Source organism: Camelina sativa, chromosome 16, assembly GCF_000633955.1.
Source record: "Camelina sativa cultivar DH55 chromosome 16, Cs, whole genome shotgun sequence".
In the NCBI taxonomy this organism is placed as follows: Eukaryota; Viridiplantae; Streptophyta; class Magnoliopsida; order Brassicales; family Brassicaceae; genus Camelina; species Camelina sativa.
In genome coordinates, this window is record NC_025700.1 from 13,026,733 (window position 1) to 13,050,486 (window position 23,754).

The window sequence follows — 23,754 nt, forward strand, 5'->3', positions numbered from 1 at the left end:
ACCGTCGTAGCTCCTCTGCACGGATACCTCTGGACAGCTCGATCGCATGTGGTCGGAGAAGTTTCGTGGATATGAGCTTCTTCATGAACTTCCAGTAATCTCCAAAAGGAGCGGTGACGAATCCCGAAGATCCAAACACTAGTGAGTCTTTGTTGACTGGGACAAAGCGATACGAGACGTTCACGTCGTGCGTCCTGAAGATCTCGTAGGCCATTGAGGCAGATGAGACATGGACTATAGGGAAGTTGAAGACACGGAGATGGAGAAGAGGTCCATACTTGAACGAGAGTTTCTGAAAGGACTTGTGTGGTAGAAATGAGAGAAGATGGTGAAGATGACCGATGATTGGTAGGGAAGGAGGGCTCGGTGGCAGGTGAAAGCCTTTTGGTTTCTTGAAGAAGAGAGCGTAACAAAGGAGTGAGAAAAGACATAGGAAGATAAAGATGGAAATGTTTTGAAAGTCAAGGGTGATGATTTGTGCCATTGTTGCTCAAAAGTTGAAGTGAAGGATGAAGCATAAATAATTAAATACGAATCTGTTAATTGCATATATATGGTGTTATCGGATTATATATTTGGAGTTTGATGCTTTGTTTTCAATGGGTTTTCACGTTATAATGTACTTTCTTGTAGTGTCATTTATGGGTTTCTTTGTATTTTTCTATTCATTTAAGACTTTGATTACTCCAGTCAGATACACCTCGGGCTTTATAATATTTCCACTTAATTAATCAAATGCAATTAAATGGATACGCTTTGAAACTTGAAAGACACAATCAACAAATGATTTTTTATCATGAAAAGAAAAAAAAATGTAACATTGACAATGTGACTTTTATTTGCGGTTCAAAAATCGACAACGTGCCTTCCTCTTCTTTTCTTTATATTTTTCTATACTAGTATTATAGTCAACAATATGTGGCCTTTTAAAAATTGACAATGTCTTTTACTCGAGTTTTAAAAGATTTCTACGCAGAGCCGCCGGCTAAAATGTCAAGCCAATAAGTTATATTCTTGTGGTCCTATAAAAAATGCTATAGTTTATAGCTAATATCATTTTTTTCATAAAAAGTTTGTTTAGTCTAGTGGTTTTAATCTTGCATTATGTATATCCTAGCTCTGGTTTGACTCTTACTAGCATCAAAATAGCGTTTTTATTTTTCTTCGTTTGTGGTCTTTAAAATTATAAGTGGCCCGATAAAAAATCTTATAGGTTATAGCTAATAATCGGTTTTTTCACAAAAAATTTGTTTAGTCTAGTGGTATTTATCTTGCATTGTGTGTATCATATCTCTGGTTTGACTCTTACTAACATCAAAACAGCGTTTTTATTTTTCTTTGTTTGTGGTCTTTAAAATTATAACTGGCCTATAAAAAATCCAATAGTTTATAACTAATAATCGGTCTTTTTCACAAAAAGTTTGTTTAGTTTAGTGGTATTAATCTTGCATTGTATGTATGGTAGCTCTTGTTCGACTCTTACTAGCATCAAAATAGCGTTTTTTGACCCTATAGAAAATCGTATAGTTTATAGCTAATAATCGATGATTGGTAGGGAAGAAGGGCTCAGTGGCAGGTGAAAGCCTTTTGGTTTCTTGAAGAAAAGAGCGTAACAAAGGAGTGAGAAAAGACATAGGAAGATAAAGATGGAAATGCTATGGAAAGGGGTGATGATTTCTGCCATTTTTGCTCAAAACTTGAAGTGGAAGATGAAGCATAAATACGAATCTGTTAATATGGGCTCCTACTACTAACCACTAGAAGAACAAAAAGAAAAGTAATAAAACGAACAACGTGGAATGGAATAAAAAAATTTTGAGCAATGAAAAGAAAATCTGCAGAGAAGAAACAAAATAGTAAATGGTAACCAAACAATATTTTTTTTCTAAAAATATATTAAATATTAAATAAATTAAATTTCAATGATAATACTAATGTTATTTTAATGTATATATAATAAATTTGGGGCAATTGCTTTTTATAGATCTTTATTTGGTCTCGAATGTAAAAGTAGACCCCATATTCGATATTTGAGAAACATAACCACTAAGGATACTGAAATTACTGGTAACTCTTTTACAACCAAACAAAAAATAAATGCCGAAATGACAGATGTAACCCATAGAAAGTAGGAAGTCTGCAACAGATTTCTTTAAGGTGGATTACAAATTGACGTCAACAAGAAGACATAAAAAGACGTCTACTCCTTAATTATAGTTTAAATTTTAATTAAAAAAGTATTTTTTTAACTTCTACAAAAAAAGAAGGATGGTAATTGGATGATTTTTGGATCGAGGTGTTCCAGAAATGTCTGCAATCGAGTAAATAGCTCTACGATAGGTCCTATCTATAGTCATTGGGTCCTCCTAAAAAGATCTACTAAATTATAAAAAATAATTTGATAAACCTATTGATCAAATAATAACCACATAGACTTCTTGCATTAAAATAAAATAAATTTACATATTAACGAGTCAAATAAAATAAATTTATCTTTGATTTTTAAAATTAAATTGGTAAATTAAATTTTAGATATATCATATTTAATATTAAGAATTAATCTAAACATATAATAAAATTTTAAGAGTAATTTAAATTTGTTTACTATTCATACGGTTTTCAAATATAGCCTTAAGATTAGTTTAACATAAAATTCCTATCAAAAATATTTTTCTGTCAATATATTGTGAAAATATGAAATTTTTATATTACAAAATTGAAACTTTATTAATAAATATATTTTTATTTATTTTAAAATAAAATAAAAAGAATTTTAATATTTGTTATTTTTTTTGTTCCATTTTTTCCTCATCATTTTTGTTCTATTTGTTCTTATTTTTTAAAGAATATAGAGGAATGTAGAGGAAAAAATATTACTTTCAAATTGTAAAAAAATTGTGAAATGTGATATTCCTCCTCATTCTTTTCCTAAATTTTTGTCACCAGTTGAAGCTCATATGGTGTTATCGGATCGAGTTAATAACTATTATCTGACCAGGCTACAGCGCGGAGGAATATTTACAGAAATAAAATATGTTACATTTTTAGAACTATAGTACAGTCAATTATAGTGAATCTTATATTTGTTTAATAAGTTTGGATAAAATAGTATATAAAATGTGAGTATAATAAATGGTAATATGATGAGTTTTGATATAATAAAAGAAATAAAATAAAATATAATATAAATTTATTTATTTTAAATTATTTAAAAAAATAATATGTTTTTGGTAATTTAGAGATTTATATAATTATAAATTTAAATGTCTGATTTTTAAATGTGGCATGAGATATTTCAACACAATGTAGAAAATATAAATTTAGAAAATTGCAATCTTCACAACTATTTTTAAAAATATATCAAAATTGCTTTCTAAGATATCATATACAAATGATAACGGTAGAGGCTCTAATATGTTCGCTTCTCACTCTTTTATCCTTGTTTCATAGCTTGAAGTCTCATATTCTCCCCACCTATGAATATATAATAACTCATATTAAAATATATAAAAAAATATTATGATGAAAATTTGTATGAAAAGAAAGTTTTAGAGTATCTCAGTCACACACGGTTGATAAAAAAATATGTTGATACTTCTACCTCTATGGTACATTTGGAAAACGAGGGTTGATCTTATTTTTAAGAAGATGTGGGGTAGTCCATCACACACGGCACAGAGAGCACAAGCAGAAACAAATAATTGGATCAAGATTACAACACATATACCTACAGGACAACCATCCCAATCACCATCACAAGACACATGGACAACTCCACACGAAACTTTTTTAAAATGAAATTTCGATGCAGGACTACATCCTCCAATTCTAAAACAACAGGTGGATGGATAATAAGAGACCACCATGGCCAAGCACTCACTTGGGGTTCGGCTCGCTTAAGTTTTGTCTTAACTCCCTTAGAGGCTGAAATAAGGGTTCTATTGGCGGCTATTCAGCAATGCTGGATTCGCGGATACACTAATGTTTGCTTTGAATGAGACTGTCAAACCCTTATTAACACCATCAATGGATTGACTTCTAATGCAGCTTTATCTAACCTTATATAAGACATTCATTTTTGGTTTTCAAATTTTAAATCTGTGATGTACTCATTCACTAAACGTTTTTGTAATCAAGCCGCTCATTACTTAGCAAAATATGGCTGCATTTCCTCTACTTTTTATCCTAATTCTGTATCTCAGTCTCTGTGGCTAAAAAACAAATTTTGTAATGATTTCATAAATTAATATAATTCTATTTCTACGAAAAAAACAAATATGTTTATATGGTTTTTATAATAATATTGTCAATGATTTTATATACCCCAACAACAAAAACACCTTAATAATAACTCAAAGAAAAAAATAGGAAAGAGCGTTACAATGTTTGTTTTTGACGAAGTTAACTTTTTCTAAGAAAAAATATTTGTCTCATGATGATTAGTTAGAAACTTAGATAAAATCATAAATTCAACACAAAATCTTGATATTATTTAACATTATAAAAAAAAAAGTTAAGTGGGTGAGGTATTTGTCTAATTCTGTGACTTTGTGTGTTTTGTGATTGTTTTTTCTTTGAGTTCTATATGTTTTTCGTGGCTCCTGAGACTCGGTTTTACTTCTGAGAATGTGTGGGTCGCATTGGAGGTGTCTGGAGGCGAGATTCAGAGTTTTGATCGAAGACATCAATGTGAGGATGGCTCGAGGGCTTTGGCAAGTGTCGGTCGACACTATGCGGAGGTGTCGTTCGACAATGCTAGGGTTCTTTGGATGATGTCGATCAGGTATCAATCTAAACCAGTTGGTGTCGGTCGACACCAGATGGCCATTGTCGATCGACACCCTCTAGTGTCCGTCGACACCAACATTCAGCAGCGGCTGATGATGTGTTTGCTTTGTGCATTCCCTGATTTTACTTATTTTTTGTTGATTGTGGCCTGAGGGAATCTTATTTCTTGTGTTTATAGCCCAGTAGATGGGAGGATTGTCTCACTATGTATTTCTGGTAATACTTACGCCTCTATTTTGTGTTGTGCCGTAAGTAAAGGCAAAGTGTGATCGTAGAATCGAGGTAAAGGATGTTTTGTGTGTGTCTGATAGGATTTTAGAGTGGAACTTAGTTGTCTAGAACGGATGTTAGGTTGCTGGTTCTATGACTTTGTTTATGCTTTGGACTGCTAATGGTATTATGTTATTCGTTATTGGTTATTGGAATTGTTTTTATGTTATCCACTGATTGTTGTTTGATTGGGGTTAGGTTGCTAGTGAGTATGAGATCACTAGATATTAGGATATTAAAAAAAAAACGGGTCGTTTGTTTCATTAGATCTTTTAGAAAAATCTCAGAAATTTGATAATATGTAAATTGTGAAATTCATATCTATTATTTTGGATTGGTTGAAATGGTTTTTTCTGGAAATCTACTTAATCAAGATCTAAAGTTAATATGGTACTATAACTATTTTCAAATTTAAATATGGACTTCTGTTATGGAAATCTATTTATATGTTAAAAGACTCAAATTTGGAATGTTTTTTTTTTTTTTTTTATCAATTTAGGTGCCATTTTTTCCCAAGGAAATATGGGAATTTCTCATACCTAACTAATATTTTGTTTAAAGGAATTTCGAAAATATTTTTTCTATACCTTGCTAAATTAAATAAATTTACATATATACAATTATAATTATTTTGCTTATATTTACTGTAGTATGAATTTATTATTATAGTTTAGTTTAGAAAATACGTGAATATCCAACCCATATATTTTTTAAAAAATAGTTCCAAAATTATTTATTGCTACTTTGCTAAATTAAATAAGTTTACATTATATAAATTTCAATTTTTTTTCTTCCATCTATAGTAATCATAATTTATTAGGTTCAATTACAATATAATTTTCTTAGATTTACTATTTTAAAATCAATTACGTAACTAACAATTTACAATTATGTTTAGTTTTATAATTAGAAAATTTTGTTAAATATTGATATCTTTGTAACTAAATGATATTTCTATAACTGGTAACTGTGCCGAAACTAAAACCCTATTGACAACAGTTTATGTAAAACTAATTAGATGTTATTATTAGTAAATTAATCCTAAGTCGATTTTTAAAACATTTAAGTGGTTATATCCACACCCGTTTTCTTGACTGATTAGTAAGTATCTGAATCTTCAGTTTCGGGTAATATTTTTTAATCTAGATATCTTTGAACTTATAGAGTATTTGCATTTGATTTCTTCTACACAGTTGTTCACCTCATTTTTATCTATCTCATGATGCTTGATTCAATGTTTTCTGAGATTGCATTCTTGATGATGATTTCTAGATCCGAGTAGCGTGATAGTTATTGAGGATGGGATAGATTAGGTGGAGGATCTTAGTATGTAGGGTGTTTAAGTTTAGATTCGTGTGATTCCCTTCTGGACTAGAGTTAGAAATACTAGTTTCTCTCTGATCAATTGGAACTAGGTCTTAGACATTTCTGCACCCAAAAGGTGTTTGATGAAATGTCTGACCAACTAGTGCCAGAGACTTGCATTCTTAGCCTACGAGATTAGTTGTCTAGGGTGTTCGTTGACGTGAATGAACTGGTTGAGTCTGAGTAGCTTCTGCCAAGAGATTGGATTATCTAAGTCGTGATGTTCATTGTTTAGGGATAGTTTGCTTGTGGCATGTTAAACAAATTGTAGACTAGGAGACTCCGCCGACATCAATTACTCTCATCCTTAAGACTTCTATCTTTCTGATTTTTATTGCATTCCTGAGACTATTTCGGTTTTTGTTGTTAGGTTCACCCTTAGACTCGTTTCAGCTTTTACTCATGTTTACTTCTTGTCATGTATTCTCGTTTCTAGTTCTGTAACTCATTTCCGTTTTGCATTCTGTTCATTCTAGGATTGTTAGACAAACACTCTTTTTAATTTCGCTTGACTTGTGATACTTTGATTGCATCTTGAGTGATAACATCATTCCAACTGGATTGACACCTTAAGTACTACAACTACATAAGGTTAATTGAGACCTACTAGGAGACAAAAAAATCCTAGTATCAATAATTAAACAAATTATATGTCGGTTTGGGTTTACAAAAGAGTGGTTAGGATTTAGATTTTACAATTAAACAAAATTATATGTCGGTTTGGTTTATAAAAGAGTCTTTCGGGAGATGCTACAATTAAAAAAAATTATGTCGGTTTGGCTTTATAAAAATGGTTAGGATTTAGTTGTCATAATTAAAAACTGTAATATAATATTAGAATTAACAATTTTAAAATTGATTGATCTACAAAATTTGTTTCCTTAATAATGATTTATTTCCTTAATTTAAAGGGGTGAATAAAAGAGGTTGACCCTAGGGGTGAATTCAAGAATTGTCCTATATGTTTGGGTTAATTCGGATACCTGTTCTGATATCAGATAATATCCAATCAGGTTCGGGTACCCGATCTTAACAGATCCTAGACCTATTCTGGTATTTTAAAATTTCGGATATAGGTTCGGATATGGATTTAGATCAGGTTCGGATCGGATTTTTGGGTTCGAGTATTTTGCCCTGGCCTAACCACGATATTTTACTTGCTTTAATTATGATTTTTTTTTATGGAAAACTTATCTTAATTACGACTTTTTTTAAAAGGAAATATCTATACAAAATCAATTTTTTTTATTGCCAATACACTAAAATATATATAACATTGCATCATCTTATTTAAAAAAATCCTATGGTGTATCATGGGTATGTTCTTAAAATTGATTTTCTACCTAGATCATTAAATTAGTTTTACAACTGGGCGAATTTGATATTTGCAACGGCCATCCCAATAAGAGACTCTCACCTTTTATATAGATAGACGCAAAGTGGTTTCATTCCATGTAACCTTAAAATTCAGACTAGACTCATCATCCGCAGAAAGCATGTCTGGCTCTGGTATCATATAAACGTTTATGTCAAAATAATCTTCTTGAGTACAATGAAGCATACAAGTATAGATATTGGTAGGGTATTCTAACAAGAGTCATTACAGAATCTTGTTTACAGAAATAGAAGATAGACATTAGAAATTAGAAGTTATTCTTTGATTGAGTAAATTATGTGTTATAATTTGATGGAGGGGCGTGGCTAAACTCCAATCTTGCTTGAGAGGTAGAAAAAAGGTGCTCATGATAGTGGTTGGTTAACGCATCAGCCAACTGATCCTTGGTCGATACATGAACAACCCGTAGTGCTACGGACTGAACTTGACTGCAAATAAAATGATAGTCCAATGCTACGTGCTTCAGCCTTGAGTGAAAAATTGGACTAGCAAATAAGTAGGTTGCACCAATTTTATCACAATATATCGTTGGTGTCCCCGGTATGACTATCCCAAGCTCCTTTAGTAGAGAGCAGATCCATGTGAGCTCCGACGCGGTATTAGCAACGGATTTGTACTCTGCCTATGTTGATGACCTTGCCACACCCTTTTGTTTCCTTGAAGACCACGAAATCAGATTACAACCAAGGTACATCACATAAGCATTCGTGGAGACACAATAATAGGGATCAAAACAAGTTGTCATACCTTGCATATAATCATGATCTCCTTTCTTCCAAGCTTTCAACGGATCCTTTAACTGTTGGACATGAACCCTTCTCGGCATGGCATACGTTGCAGCAAGAGTAATCCAGATCTCAGCAGAGGTGGTGGTCAGTGAGAGAATCAACTGAACCGTGGGTGAAATAGCACCAAGAAGAGCACTATAGAGTAACTTATTTTGATGCTTCCAGAGAACAAAGTCAGAATTGGGAGAGACAACACCGTTTGTGAGGACTGTTAATGATGGAATGATGGTGGATCCATCAAGATGACCAACAAGACAATAGCCATCCACAAGGGCATGAACTTGAAGCTTCACATGAGAAAATTGGTGGACGTAAGATTAGTAACATTGGTCATGTTGATAGTAAGAAGAGAATTTGTGTTTGGAGTTGCAGACTCGGTAATGGTGGGAGAAGCCATGACGGCGAAAAAGAAAATTGTGGTAAAAAAAAAAGTTTTATTTTAGGTTTTGGCTTCAAGTGGATTTGTAATTTCTTTTGTTTATGGAGCTTAAACATGGTTCAGTTGCCATTTTCCATGTTTAAGCTCCTGTTTGTTTTTAGGATTTGTTTATGGAGCTTATGTTGGTCGATAATTGAGTTTCAGAGTCGCAAAGTATAAGTCGTGACGTTTTGGTTTGTGACGTTTCATCCCAGAGTCGTAAGGACAAAGAGACACAACTCATTATGATCTAGTGTCAGTTTGTTTTCTATATAAATCAGTTTTGTCGTTGATGTATGCAACAAGTTTCATGTAAATAAATATTTCAGTTTCGTTCTTTTGTCTTCTCGAAGGAGAAGAGACAAAGTCTCTTGCTCTGTTTCTTTCCTTCTTCCTCTCAATATTCCAACATGGTATCAGAGCTTATGTTGGTTTTGGAGCCTGTCCAAGCAAAACAAAAATCAAAAGAATTCCGCTGCAAGAGTAAGATGGAGACAACTAATCAATTGAGAAGAAGAAGAAGATCGAAATGGAAAAGATGGTGGTTACAAGATTAGAGAGTACCATCAACCTTCACAAACAGAACCTTCAAGAAGAAGGGCTCCCAAGGGAAGAAGAAAGAGGAAATCTTCTCAAAAGGAAATGGCGTTAACAGGTGTGGAGTTGGAATTGTGAAACTTGTTCGAAGAAGATGTGGAGAAAATTCACGCGTTGCAAAAATTGTGAGGTTACACAGATAACTGAAGAAGAGACGTCACAGAGACGTGATGGTGATCAAAGAGGCACCAAGCAATAAAGGAGGATGCTTACCTCATAGAAAAAAAATGGAGCAGGAGCCGGTGGAAGAGGTAACCGAAGCGACGTGGTGGAGATTCACGCGTAAGACGTCATGGAGATGTTATGGTGATCAAATGGAGACACCAAGCACTAAAGGAGGATGCTTACCTCTTAATAAGTGGAGCATAAACCGGTTGATAAGATAACCGAAGAAGACGTGAAAACGTTGTTGAGAAATTAATCGGTTTAATATTGGGTTAAAGTATAATTGGTATCTTGTAAATACACAATTTATAAATTAACCACAAATATATAAGCCAACTAAATAAAACACTCTTATATTTATTTGTAAATCACTCACAATACAAAGTTTATAACTTATAGTAAAAACACTCAAATCTCACACCACTCGTTATTTTTCCAAACCTCACACACTCTCTTATTTATATGTTGCTTAGTATTGCAACTTCTCTTTATTATATTGGATGCTATGGGATGATTTGCTCTCGCTTGATCTCTCTCTATTTATAGGAAGCTTGCAGCCCACTTTTGTTGACAAACATAACAACCACCACTTCTTATTTCAACAATAGAAGCACCGTCCTATTTAATTACCTTCTCTTTTTGACTTTCAGTAAATCTTTGTAGCACATGTGAAAGTGATGATGAATTACTTTTAACACTCCCCCTCATTATCAACTTTCCTTGTGCGTGTAGTCATTCCAAGTAACATTCGAAATCCGATAACCTTAGATGCAGATAAGCTTTTTGTAAAGATGTCTGCAACCTGATCTTGTGTCTTGATTGGTTTCATGACAATATCTCCTTGAAGTACCTTTTCTCGCAAGAAATGATAATGTACCTCCACATGTTTTGTTCGAGCATGAAAAACAGGATTTTCGGCTAAACGAACTGCTGACAGGTTGTCACAGTGTAATGGAACTCCATCTTCTATCGGTTGGTTTAAATCTTTCATGAGTTGAGTCAACCAAGCACATTCTTGTGTTGCCATTGCTCCTGCTCTATATTCTGCTTCTGTGGTTGAAAGAGAAACGGTAGGTTGTCTCTTACTGCACCATGATATAGCTCCAGAACCAAGGTTAAATACATATCCAGTAGTTGACCTCCGAGTGTCATGATCTCCAGCATAGTCAGCATCGCAATAACCATTGAGCTTACTTTGTACTCCTTTCTTGTAAAGGAGTCCCCAATCAATCGTGCCTTTGATATATCTCAAGATTCTTTTAACTGCTTCAAGGTGTGGTTTCTTCGGTTTCTGCATGAACCTGCTAACAACGCCTACAGCGAAAGTTATGTCGGGTCTAGAAAGAGTAAGATAGATAAGACTACCTACGATTTGTCGATACATTGTTGTATCATCCAAGTCTTTTCCATCATAGGCACACAACTTCAAATTTGGCTCCATTGGTGTAGTGATTGGTTTACACTCAGCTAACCCAAACTTCTGAATGAGATCTCTTGCATATTTCTGTTGACCAAGAAATATGCCGTCTTTTGTTCTTTCAACTTCCAATCCTAGGAAGTGATTTAATTCACCAAGTTCTTTCATTTGAAATCGAACAAACAAGTTTTCCCTTGTCCTTTGAATCTCGCCCGTGTCATCTCCGGTGATGATTATATCATCGACATATACAAGAATAATTGATAATTTTTCTCCTTGAATCTTCACGAACAGACTCGAATCTGATGGGGCAACATGATAACCACTTTGGACTAAAAACTCCGCAATCTTCCCGTACCATGCTCTAGGCGCCTGCTTTAAACCATACAAAGCCTTCTTTAATTTGCACACATACTCTGGTTTTTCGTGATTTACGAATCCTTGGGGTTGATCAATATAAATTTCACGATCAAGTTCTCCATTTAGAAAAGCGTTCTTCACATCCATCTGCCATAAATTCCATGACTTACTTGCGGCTAGTGCTAGTAGCACACGAACTGTGGTTATCTTTGCCACTGGACTAAATGTCTCATCATAGTCTATACCATACTCTTGAGAAAATCCACGTACAACTAATCGGGCCTTGTATCGTTCGATTGTACCGTCTGGAAGAGTTTTCAGCTTGTAAACCCATTTGCAGGATATTGGTTTAACACCTTCCGGTTTAGGCACTAAATTCCAAGTTTGATTTTGTTTTAGTGCCAAAATTTCTTCTTCCATAGCTTTTCTCCATTCTGGATTCCTTGACGCTTCTTCGAATGTAGTTGGCTCTTTAACTTCAGCATACGCAGCATTTATGTACTTTGGATTTTTACGTCTTTCTCTTATAGACCTTCGTAGTTGAGGTTGTACTGGCTCCACTTGTTGTTCTTCTTGTTGAGTGGTCTCCACTTCATTTGGTGTTTCATGAACACCTGTTTTCCAAGGGCTTCTTGACTTGGATCCAACGTTCGATTGAGGTGACGGTAACTGTTCTTCTGTGTCTTCATTGCCAGGAGACGATTCTAGTTGTAACTTCGTTTGTAATTTTTCTTGCAACTCATGCGTATCTGGTAAAGCTACCTTGTTTGCCCACCACGAAGATGCCTCATCGAATACAACATTTCGTGAGACATATATCTTGTTTGTATTGGGATCACAACATCTCCAGCCTTTCTTTTGTTCGTCGTATCCCACAAAAATGCAGCGAATGGCCTTCTTGTCAAATTTACTGCGATCTTCATCGGCAATAAAAACATAGCACACACATCCAAATACTCGAAAGTAACTGACCGTTGGTTTCACATCATATAACTTCTGAAATGGTGAAACAAACTCCAATCTTGGTTGTGGCAGCCTATTGGTGATATAAACACCCGTCTTCATGCATTCTGCCCAAAATCTTGTATCAACGTTCTTAGCGTGCAGAAGACTTCGACAAATTTCTGCGAGGTGGCGATTCTTTCTTTCGGCTACTCCATTTTGTTGTGGAGTTTTTGCACAAGTGAGTTGTCTCCGAATATTAACCTCCTTAAGGTAGTTGTTAAACTCGTTTGAAGTGTATTCTCCTCCATTATCAGTGCGTAGGCACTTGATCGTTTTACCGAGCTCACGTTCTACTGTGGTCTTGAATTCTTTAAATTTTTCTAAAGCCTCATCTTTATGCTTTAGAAAATAAACCCATACGTATCTTGAAAAATCATCAATAAAGGTTATCAAATATTGATAACCACGTGTTGATGGTTGTTTGATTTTTCCCAGCAAATCTGAATGAACCAGCTCCAACGGCTCCTTAGCTTTAAAATTTGAATCCTTGTAAGGCAATTGATGTGCCTTACCATATTGGCATCCTGCGCACACAATCTCATGGTTCATCTCAAGTTGTGGGAGTCCCTTCAACATCGACTTCTGCATCATAATCTTTAATTTGCTGTAATTGACATGTCCGAGTCGTGCATGCCACAAGTCGCCAGTGTCACTTCTCCTCGTTTTTTCAACATAGGCTTCTTCTGCTGACATCACATAAATAGCCCTCATTTTTGGTCCTTCTATGAACGGTGTGCCAATAATTTTTAATTCTCGATACACCTTCACATCTTCTGGACCAAACAGTACGTAGTTGCCTGCACTTGTGAGTTGGGGTACGGATAACAGGTTCTTCTTCATTCCTGGGACATGGTAAACATTTCGAAGTTGAATTTCTTCATGTCCATTCTTTTGTGGTAGATTTGTCTCACCAACATGGGCTATTGGCAATTGTGTGTTATCAGCTGTTATAATAACACGATCTCCATTGTATTTTGTGATGTTCACTAATTTTGACACATCTCCTGTCATATGATTTGAACACCCAGAGTCAACGATCCAATCATTTTTGTAGTCGACTGAGTGATCGCATACAGCGGTGAGTGCAAATTCTTTTATTGAGTCTTCCTCTCTTCCATCATCAAGATCCACTTCCTCCGCAAAGAAAGAAGTTTCAAACTCCCAATCTTCTTCTCCATGTCCTTCATTCTTTGAACTTGTGGCAGCATTTCCTTCAACTTTCTTTGACCAACAATTTCTTGCATAATGTCCCTTCTTGCCACAATGGTAACATGCATCACTTTCATTATTATTTTGTTGCCATCGATTCTGACCACCTTGATTATTTTGAGCTCCTCGAGCTCCCCCTGATTGGAAACTTCTCTCATGGTTTCCTTGAGCATCTCGTTCTTGTCCGTTGAATCTCCCGGTACCACGTCCGCGTCCTCGACCGCGACCTCGACCACGTCCTCGACCACGACCATAACCATAACCTTGGTCATTTCTCTTATTGGTGAATAAAGCTGTCTCTTCACCATTGGTTGGTCGGCTAAGTGTGGGTTTATCTAGATCCTCCTCATTCATTAGCAAATTCTCTAGATCTGCTAAAGTTGGCTCGGTAGCCCAGCCCCGAGTTGCCGTAATAATACTCTTGTATTCTGGCTTCAGACCATGAATGATAATTCTTTTCATTCTTGTCTGAGTAATAGAATTTTCAGGATCTAGTTTAGAAATCTCATCACAAAGAGACTTCACTTTTGAAAAATATTGACTCACGGTCATATTCTTCTGGGAGATAGACAAAAGCTCATTCTCAAGCCTTTGTAATTTTGCGTCATTCTTCTTCGCAAAGATTGCCGTCAATATGTCCCAAGCTTCTTTTGGTGTTCGGGCATCTTTAATCCGTTGTAGAAAATCTTCTTCTACAGCCACGGTTAAAGCATACATGGCTTTACCAGCCTTGACCTTCCACTTCTTTAAGGCGTCATGATCACTCGTTGGTCTTTGAGGTGCAGCATCTTGTCGTACCGGTGTTGAGGTTGAGGTGTCGGAAGTTGTATCTGTGCTTCTTGCTTCTCTTGGTGGTGTCGTCTCAGCTCCGTTAACGATATCCCATAAATCTTGTCCGAGCAAATAAAACTTCATGCGAGTACTCCATGACCCATAATTGTTGTTATTGAGCTTCTCAATAGAGGTAGTAAAATCCGTCATGATTTTACCAAAAGCTTCCAAATAACAACTAAACAAATATATATTAGAGTTGGTCGGATCGACTTCGCTCTGATACCAAATGTTGAGAAATTAATCGGTTTAATATTGGGTTAAAGTATAATTGGTATCTTGTAAATACACAATTTATAAATTAACCACAAATATATAAGCCAACTAAATAAAACACTCTTATATTTATTTGTAAATCACTCACAATACAAAGTTTATAACTTATAGTAAAAACACTCAAATCTCACACCACTCGTTATTTTTCCAAACCTCACACACTCTCTTATTTATATGTTGCTTAGTATTGCAACTTCTCTTTATTATATTGGATGCTATGGGATGATTTGCTCTCGCTTGATCTCTCTCTATTTATAGGAAGCTTGCAGCCCACTTTTGTTGACAAACATAACAACCACCACTTCTTATTTCAACAATAGAAGCACCGTCCTATTTAATTACCTTCTCTTTTTGACTTTCAGTAAATCTTTGTAGCACATGTGAAAGTGATGATGAATTACTTTTAACAAACGTTTCACGCACGAGACGTCACAGAGACGTCAATCTGATGGTGTTCAAAGGAAGAAACTAAGCAAAAAAGAAAAAGGAGCTGCTTACCTAAGAGAGAAAAGGGAGAAGCAGCCACTTGCAAAAGGGAAAGGGAATATCTAAGTGATGACAAGCCACGGAGAGAAGATCATCAAAGAGATATTTCTTGTGCCGGATTTAGCAAGAAATTTTTGAAGAGGAAATCAAAGGAAGACACCAAGCAAGAAAGGACGCTTATTCACGCACAGATTTGGTGAAAGGGTTCACGCCCAGATTTGGTGATCAAAAGGACACCAAAAGGAAAAACAGAATGTTCACTTAGAAGAAAGTGAGTGGAAGAAGGTTGGAAGAACAACCGGATGAAGACGTGAGGGTAGTTCACAAAGGCGATGTAAAAAAACCCACATGGTGAAAGTTTGAAGGATCCTTGGAGAAGGTTCGCAAAAAAAAAACAAATCAAAAAAAGGTGAGAAAAAACCAAGGGTTCAAATGTGAGAAGGCGTCTGTTTGTACGAAACAGAAGAAAGCTTCCGAGCAAAAAAAGGTGTGATGTTTTGAGAAAGAAAATCACACGGAGCAACAGCCTGTTTGAAAGAAAAAGAGAAAGCTCTAACCAGAGGGAGAGATGATGTCATTAATTACCTGGAAACAGAGAAGTTTATTAAGCACAACAAGGTTGGAAGAACATTGAAGCAAGATTGGAGTCAGCTGTAAACTCAATTAAGGGGGAGTGTTGGTCGATAATTGAGTTTCAGAGTCGCAAAGTATAAGTCGTGACGTTTTGGTTTGTGCCGTTTCATCCAAGAGTCGCAAGGACAAAGAGACACAACTCATTATGAACTAGTGTCAGTTTGTTTTCTATATAAATCAGTTTTGTCGTTGATGTATGCAACAAGTTTCATGTAGATAAATATTTCAGTTTCGTTCTCTTGTCTTCTCGAAGGAGAAGAGACAAAATCTCTTGCTCTGTTTCTTTCCTTCTTCCTCTCAATATTCCAACATGGCAATCATGACTCTTCATGCCTAAAAAAAAAAAAAAAACATGCCAAATCTTTGGGGTTGTCAGTCCTTAGCTTTGCCAACTTATGATTGCAATCTCTAGGTACGATGATGTGCCTCAACAATGTCAACGCGTCTTTTCTCTCATCTAGTTCGGACGCAAAACATGTCATGGGAAAGTGTTTTGCATGGATAGGAAGATTACTTGGAAACAGTGGCTCGTGTCAAGTCAAGTCCTTTCCCTATCTCGCCATGAGAGAGCGATCAAGGGGACATATAGAACGGTGTTCCCGCAAACTGTTGATCAGGATGCCACCACTTATTGTCTCCCTATTTTTTCGACAACCCGAAATCAGAAATCATCCATCAATTCGTAAGACGATCACCACGCACCCTTCTTGTAATCGTAGATCGACACAACTAGGGAAAACAAGGAAGTTTCCGGGTTTGAGATAGCAGTGAACATGGCCGTATCCGTGAATCGCAGCTAAACCCTTGAGAAGTGTAAACTCTCTGATCATCGGCTCAGGCAATTTCCCGTATTTGAACGGTCCATGAAAGTGCTCGAGCTTCCTTCAGCCGCGTACTCCATGAGGATCTTGTATTCCACGTAACCCTTGTGGTTAACTTTCGCCTGCACTTTCGTAGCATTTGACGATTCTCGAACATCCCTCAAATTTTGACAAGATCTGAAACTCTTTGTAAAGAGACTTGGCAGGTTCATCGTCATAGGTTTTCACGGTGGCGTGAAGAGTTTTGCCGTCGCGTTGTCTTTTGTACTCGAAGAGGCTCACTGAACCGAATGAACCTTCTGCTCGAAAAAATTTCGAACTCCAAATCTAACACCACCATCGCAAAAAGTTGAGTGAAAGTGAAATCAGTAAACCGACTCCAATCCCAATTTTTTTATTTTCTGCTTTTTAATTTTTTTATAAAGAAAAAAAATTAAAATTTGATAAAAGTGTTTCCGTGACGAAAAGTTGAATTGCGGAAAAAAGAACGAAAAAGTACAGTTGTGAATTTGTCTATGCAACATCAAAAACTTGATATAATAAGGGTTTTTAATTTATTATTTGTAAAAGATATATTGATATATTCTGCTAATCATCGAAGTTTATCAAACAAAAATTTAATAATAATAAATTTTATTAAAGGTTTTTCTATTATTCAACAAGATTTATCATTTTTTAAAATATTTTGTTGTTAGATGTTTTTAATTTATTGTTAATAAAGGATATATTCTACTGATCATCAAAACTTTAAAAAAACAAAGACTAATCACAATTAATTGAGCTTTTCCATTATTTTGATAATTTGAATATCTATTCTCCTTTAAACATAGAATCAGAAAGTCTAAATTTAAACAAAATCTGAATTAGAGTTGCGGATCCTAGTTTATACAATAATAGTAATCTCTGGTTAAGTCTTTGTTTGACATTTATGAATTGTGTTATTGATTGAACATAAAGAAAATATTGTAATAAATTTTGCAGGAATTTGCCAAGGGTGAGATGATTACAATGTTATCTGACTTAACATTCAACATCACTAGAATGGTGGCTGGAAAATGTTAATACGAAGACAGTTTAGAGGATGATCTAGAGGCTAAACACGCCCGCCAGCTTATTGTCGAGGCTGTGAGTTCTTTTGGTACGGGAAATGTTGCTGATTATTTACCGGTCTTAGAGATATATCACAAAAGTCGAGACACGGATAAAGAAAATTACTGGTAGGCTTGATGAGTTCACTACAAGAAAATATGCAATTGCCGACTACAAGTTGCGACTTAAAACACAGTCGCTAAATTTAACGACTGCATTGAGATTGTTTTGCTACTCATTGGCTAATAAAATAAAACAGTCGCTGAATAACCGCTAATTCGAGACTGATGCATAATGTCATAGTGTAGTCGCCAATTTGCGACTAATTTGGAGACTAATTTGACAGTCGCCAAATATTGCGACTAAAAAGCTACTCTTTAGCGACTTGTTTATTTAATTTGGGCCTTAAACCAAATTTGGGCCGTAACAAAACGGCCAAAACCCAAATCCCCCATTCATCTTCTTCCCCGAGCAAACCCTAATCCCTCATTTCTCTTCTCAACCGACAAACCTTAGCCCCTAATCTCTCATTTCTCTCCTTAATCGATAAACCCTAATCTCCTAATTTCTCTTCTCAATCGACAAACCCACATTTCTCTTCTTAATCGAGAAACCGTAGCCCCTAATCTCCTCATTTCTCTTCGTTTATTCCTCAAAACCCTAGATCTCAATTGCTCTCAATCGACGAACCCTTGTATCTCTCGATTTTGATGGCTGGAGTAAAGAAAAGAGGAGGAGGAAGAAGAAACCCCTCAAATCGAACCTCACAAACGGAAAATCGAAGACCCACTAATTTTCCCACCAGTATGCGTTCACGCCGGCGAACCCTGATAATCCAGACACTGATTCTCAGGGAATTCCTGTCCCAATCCTCCAGTCTCCAGTGAGACCTACACCTACTTATAGGGACTATCCACCTCCGACAAATCTGTTCCAGAACTCCTAGCAGACATCCTTTTTTGGAGCATCCCCTTCCAATGTAACGCCAAGCAGGCGTCCTTTTCCTCAACCTCTCGCTTATACGACGAATCCACCAGAATTTTCGAGTCAACTTCGAGAGTCTCCTCATCCTTCAGTCACGAATCATCCTCGAAGGTCTCCTCAAGTCTCGAATCAACATCAACAGTCTACTCACCCAGTCTCAAATCATCCTCGACCCTCTACTCAACCTCGAACAACCTTTGCATCACATCATAATTCTCAAGCGCAAAGATCACATGAGGAAGAAGAAGACGGAGCTGATTCTGAGGATAATTCGAGACTAAGGCAATCAAATCTCCCATCTGATGTACTTGCTGCTTTACATGACATGCTTGTCCAGGCAGGCCGTGGATTGTATACTACTGTCCTCTTTCCCAGTTCAGAGCCTGAGAACACTTGGCGAGTTACTTCTTAGTTGATTAGAATTATGATTTTTAGGTTTGTTTGTGTTTGGAACATCTTGTGTTTGTGTTTGATTAGATTGATTAGAATTTTGATTGGAATTCTTAGAATTTTTAGGCTTGTTTGTGTTTCGAACCACTTGTGTTTGTGTTTGATTATATTTTTTAGCATTTTTACTTTTGATTTGTTTGTGTTTGAAAGTTTGGTAAGGACAAGTAAAAACGTATCCGAAAGATTACAAAACTGTTTACAAACAAGTTTGATGGGCCATATTACAGTTGGGGTTGTATTTCTAATCAAAGAAGAGAAAATTACTTCTTGGAATTCGCGGTAAATTTCTACTCCTTTCAATTTGACTTTTGTATTTATAGTTTTCTTTTTTGTTTTTTGATCACTAACACTTGTCTCTCTTCTTCTTTTGTAGAAAAAACACACCTGGGATCCCTCACTTACCGGTATGGTTCAAGAAAAGTTCTACACCATTTGTCAATGTCGTATAAAATACATGGTTTCCAAGGCAGCAGGTCAGCGAGATCAAGCAAAACCGACTTTGATTGAGAGTACTCTTTGGAAAGAAATGTGTGACTATTGGGACACGGAAGAAGCCATAGCAAAGAGTGCAACCACTTCAGCAGCTCGAATGTCTGACCGTAATGGTCTTAGCCCTCACAAGCATGTATCAGGGCCGAAGTCTTACTTATAAATCGAACAGGTGGTGAGTTACTTCTTTACCTTTTCATTGTTTAACAAGTTAAAACAAGATGGTTCCACACCTTTTCATTGTCTACCATTTCAGGAAGTGGAATTGGGAAGACCGCCAACTATTCCTAAAGTTTTCTTCAAGACTCATACCAAAAAGGATGGTACTTTTGTTGATAATAAAGCACAAACAGTTCATGAGGCATATAAGAAAAAAAGGGAAGCTAAGTTGGCTGCTCTGAATAATGATGATTCTTCTGATGGTACTTCACGTCGATCAGAGCTATCTCACGAGGAGGATGATGAGCTTTTTCTTCAGGTAATTTGCTTCTTTCTAATAAGCTATAAAGTTTGTCATTGTTAATTAATTGTGTTAACTTTTTCTCTTTCTTTTGTTATGCACGCTACTTTCATAAGTGATAGAGGAACATACTTTGGAGTTGGAAGCTTAGGGAGTTACATCAACGGGAACCGGAAGTTCCCTGGAAGCTCTTCTTCTTTCACAAGCCTGCAACAACAACTTAAAGAAGCTAATTACAAAATAGAACAACAAGCAGCTCTACAAGCAGAGCGTGAAGCTGAGGCTTTACGAGTTGCATCTAAGAAACAAGCAGAGATCAAACGCTTGGTGATCTTCCTCAAGACTAACCTAAACTATGTCGCCTTCCTCGAGTCTCAAACCAATGACCCGACCCTGCTGATGTTCAAAGTTAGGTTCCTTCACTATCCCTCCTTCCCTCATGACCTTAAAAACTTTTGTAATCGTTGTATTTATGTATGTTGAAACTGCTTGTACAACTTATGAATGGTTGTTTGGATGTTTTCTAGAACTTATGTATGTTGAAACTTATGTCTTTGTTTAATTTCATGTTTGCTATATTTTAGTTATAGTTTACATAATCAATTTTGGTATTACAAAATCAAATAATTCAATTTCACCAGATTTGTTTAAAAAAAAACCTGATAAATCAATAACTAAACAGTCGTAAAACAGTCACCAAAACAGTCGCAAATGAGTAACCAAATCAGTCGCTAAAGCGTTGCAAGTTTGTAACCACTTTTAGCGACTGTTTGGCGAGGGAACAACGACCAAAAAATATCGGTCGCCAAATAATATCTCCATGTCGACTAATTAATTTAGCGACGCTCTGTTTAGCGACTACGGACGTCAGTCGCCTACTAGGTAGTTTGTGACTGTATAGTGACTGTTTTTGCAGTCGGTAATTACATGTTTTCTTGTAGTGGTTCTTCCAAGGACTGGTCGAGAAGAAGCGAGCGGGAAAAGAGAAAAAGGATAACAGGATGATCGATCACTTGCTTTCTCTGCAAGAATCTCAACCTGAGTACTATACACGGACCACACCGTTAAAGGAAATATAATCATAAGTAACCATATTTAGTTTATTACTCAATTTATTTAGTCATTGTTCAATTTTTTCCGTGTATGCGTGCAATATACAATCTCTTATATTGACGGGGACAGATACTTCAGCAGTAACATTGGAATGGGCATTGTCAAGCCAGGAGATCAAATCAACAATAAAGTTGGTTTCGACAAGCTTATGGAAGAATCAGACATCGTCAATCTTTCTTATCTTCAAAATAATGTGTCTGAAACGTTGCGGATGTACCCGCGGCACCATTGTTGGTCCCTCATATCGCATCAGAAGACTGTAAAGTGGCAGGTTATGATATGCCGAGTGGCACGAGGTTATTGGTGAATGTGTGGGCCATACAAAGAGATCCCCAGCTATGGGATGACCCCATGAGTTTAACTCTTGTCTGATTCAATGTTTTGAATGGGAGAGGATTGGAGAAGAAAAATTGGATATGACTGAAAGTGGAGGACTCACAATGCCTAGAGCTAGGCCGTTGGTAGCCATGTGCAGAGCACGTGCCTTTGTTGGTGAAATCCAACATGAGTCTGCTTGATTTGTAGACTAAAGTAAATGCTAATACATGTATTTAGGCAACAGTGATGTCTTTATGTGTTGGAGTAGATTGCGATTAGACTCTAATTCTGTGAAAATCTACCAATGAATAACACTCTCTAAGTTTCGCCATATATAATCCTTTAGCTCTTACTCATCATGACAAATTTCATTTGTTTAATTTAAGACGAATAATGGGTTTAGAATGTTATTTATGAAAGAGCTATACTAACTAAGATGAAGTGAGGAAAAAAGAAGAATAATAGTAAATTTGCGCATACTAAAATGAGGAAGTCGTAGAAGTTATCTCCCTCACCAAATATTTTGATGAGATTTAATCAATTTTTTTTTATCTTTCTTTGTCAATAATTTTATTAAAAACTCAAAAGAGCTAGTTACTTGGAACATTATTTACATTAAAATTTAGGAGCGGTTCAACACTTATCTTACGTGCCAAATTGTCTGTGGAGAGATTATTAGAGATGAAAAAAATGAATTAAAATTTAATCAATTATGTAATAGAAAAGTAGATTTAAAAATAAAGTGTCAAGTGAACCGGGAAAATGGTCAAAATTAACCCCAACTATTTGTCAAACGCTTTTTTATACCTAAACTTTAACACTCTCCAAATAACAACCTGAACTGTCTTAAAATTCAAATTTGTTACCTAAACTATATAAAATGTTGTCAATTTTAACCTCTGTTCGAATAGTGTTAAATCAGAGTTTAACGATGTTGAGTCAGACGATCTGTGGCATCCACATGGCACTAAGAATGACCAAAACTAAGTTTTTTGGTCATTTTTAGGTGTGTTGTGGCAAGAAATAAAACGTTTGACAAAAGTGGAGTATTAGAGTCTGTTTTCGAGTGTGTTGTGAGACTTCATTTTTTGTCATTTTTTGCTATAAAATATCCAAAAATGACCAAAACGACGTAATTTTGGTAAGTCTCAGTGCTACATTGAAGTCACAGACCGTCTGACTCAACATCATTAAACTCTGATTTAATATTGTTCGAACAGATATTAAAAAAGTGTTTGACAAATAGTTGGAGTTGAGTGTTAAGATAGCATGATCTTTAAACCGTAAGTTTTGAAAAAAATACCTTAATTAAAAATTATGTCAATCTTGATTTTTATAGAATTAAAATAAACATAATTAATTTTTAAAACTTATGGTTTTGAAAAAAACCCAAGATATGTGTCACCACCAAGAGAGAATGGCCAAATATATTTTGAAAACTATTATATAAGAATATATTAAAATATTTACTGACTTTTTTAAAAAAAGCTTTAAAATATATATTTTTTAATAAAGAAAGAGTTTAAAATCCTTTATCGATTTCTTTTTTATTGACATCAACTTATTCGAGTTACATCATCAAAGCCATGTATATATATGCCATCTATTTTAGACTAAATTCATATACAAAAAAAAAAAAAGAGTTTACTTGACACTTCATTCGAGTTACATCATCAATTCTATATACTGTATGCCATCTATATGTTCGTTGCTCCATTTAACATATATATAGTTTCTACGTTATTTCATACTTTATAATTTTTTTTTTTTTTTTTTTTTTTTGAAAAATGCAAACTTTATAATTAATAGTTGGAATACTGAGATTATTCGCTAATGTCATTAAGGAATCGTTGAAGAAGATATCTTAAATGTAACTCAAATAAGTTAATGTGATGTAGCTGGGCATGCATGTGATTGATATTGTAACTCAATTAATAAATGAAAATAAGTTGAATACGATTTAATTATAAGTGTCAATAATTAGTTGTAAGTTGGGTCATTTGTTAATAAAAATAATTCTTTTTTC

General features: G+C 35.3%; 1 protein-coding gene and 1 pseudogene across 1 annotated transcript in view; both read right to left on the reverse strand.

Moving 5' to 3' along the window:
- LOC104750439 (cytochrome P450 705A20-like) overlaps positions 1 to 590 on the reverse strand; it is a 4,549-nt gene extending 3,959 nt beyond the window's left edge. Inside the window, exon 1 of the mRNA XM_019237759.1 lies at positions 3 to 590. Within this exon, the coding sequence (XP_019093304.1) occupies positions 3 to 484 (482 nt within the window). The 5' untranslated portion in view covers positions 485 to 590. The remainder of the gene's footprint in view (positions 1 to 2) is intronic.
- LOC109129496 lies at positions 16,515 to 17,165 on the reverse strand (annotated as a pseudogene).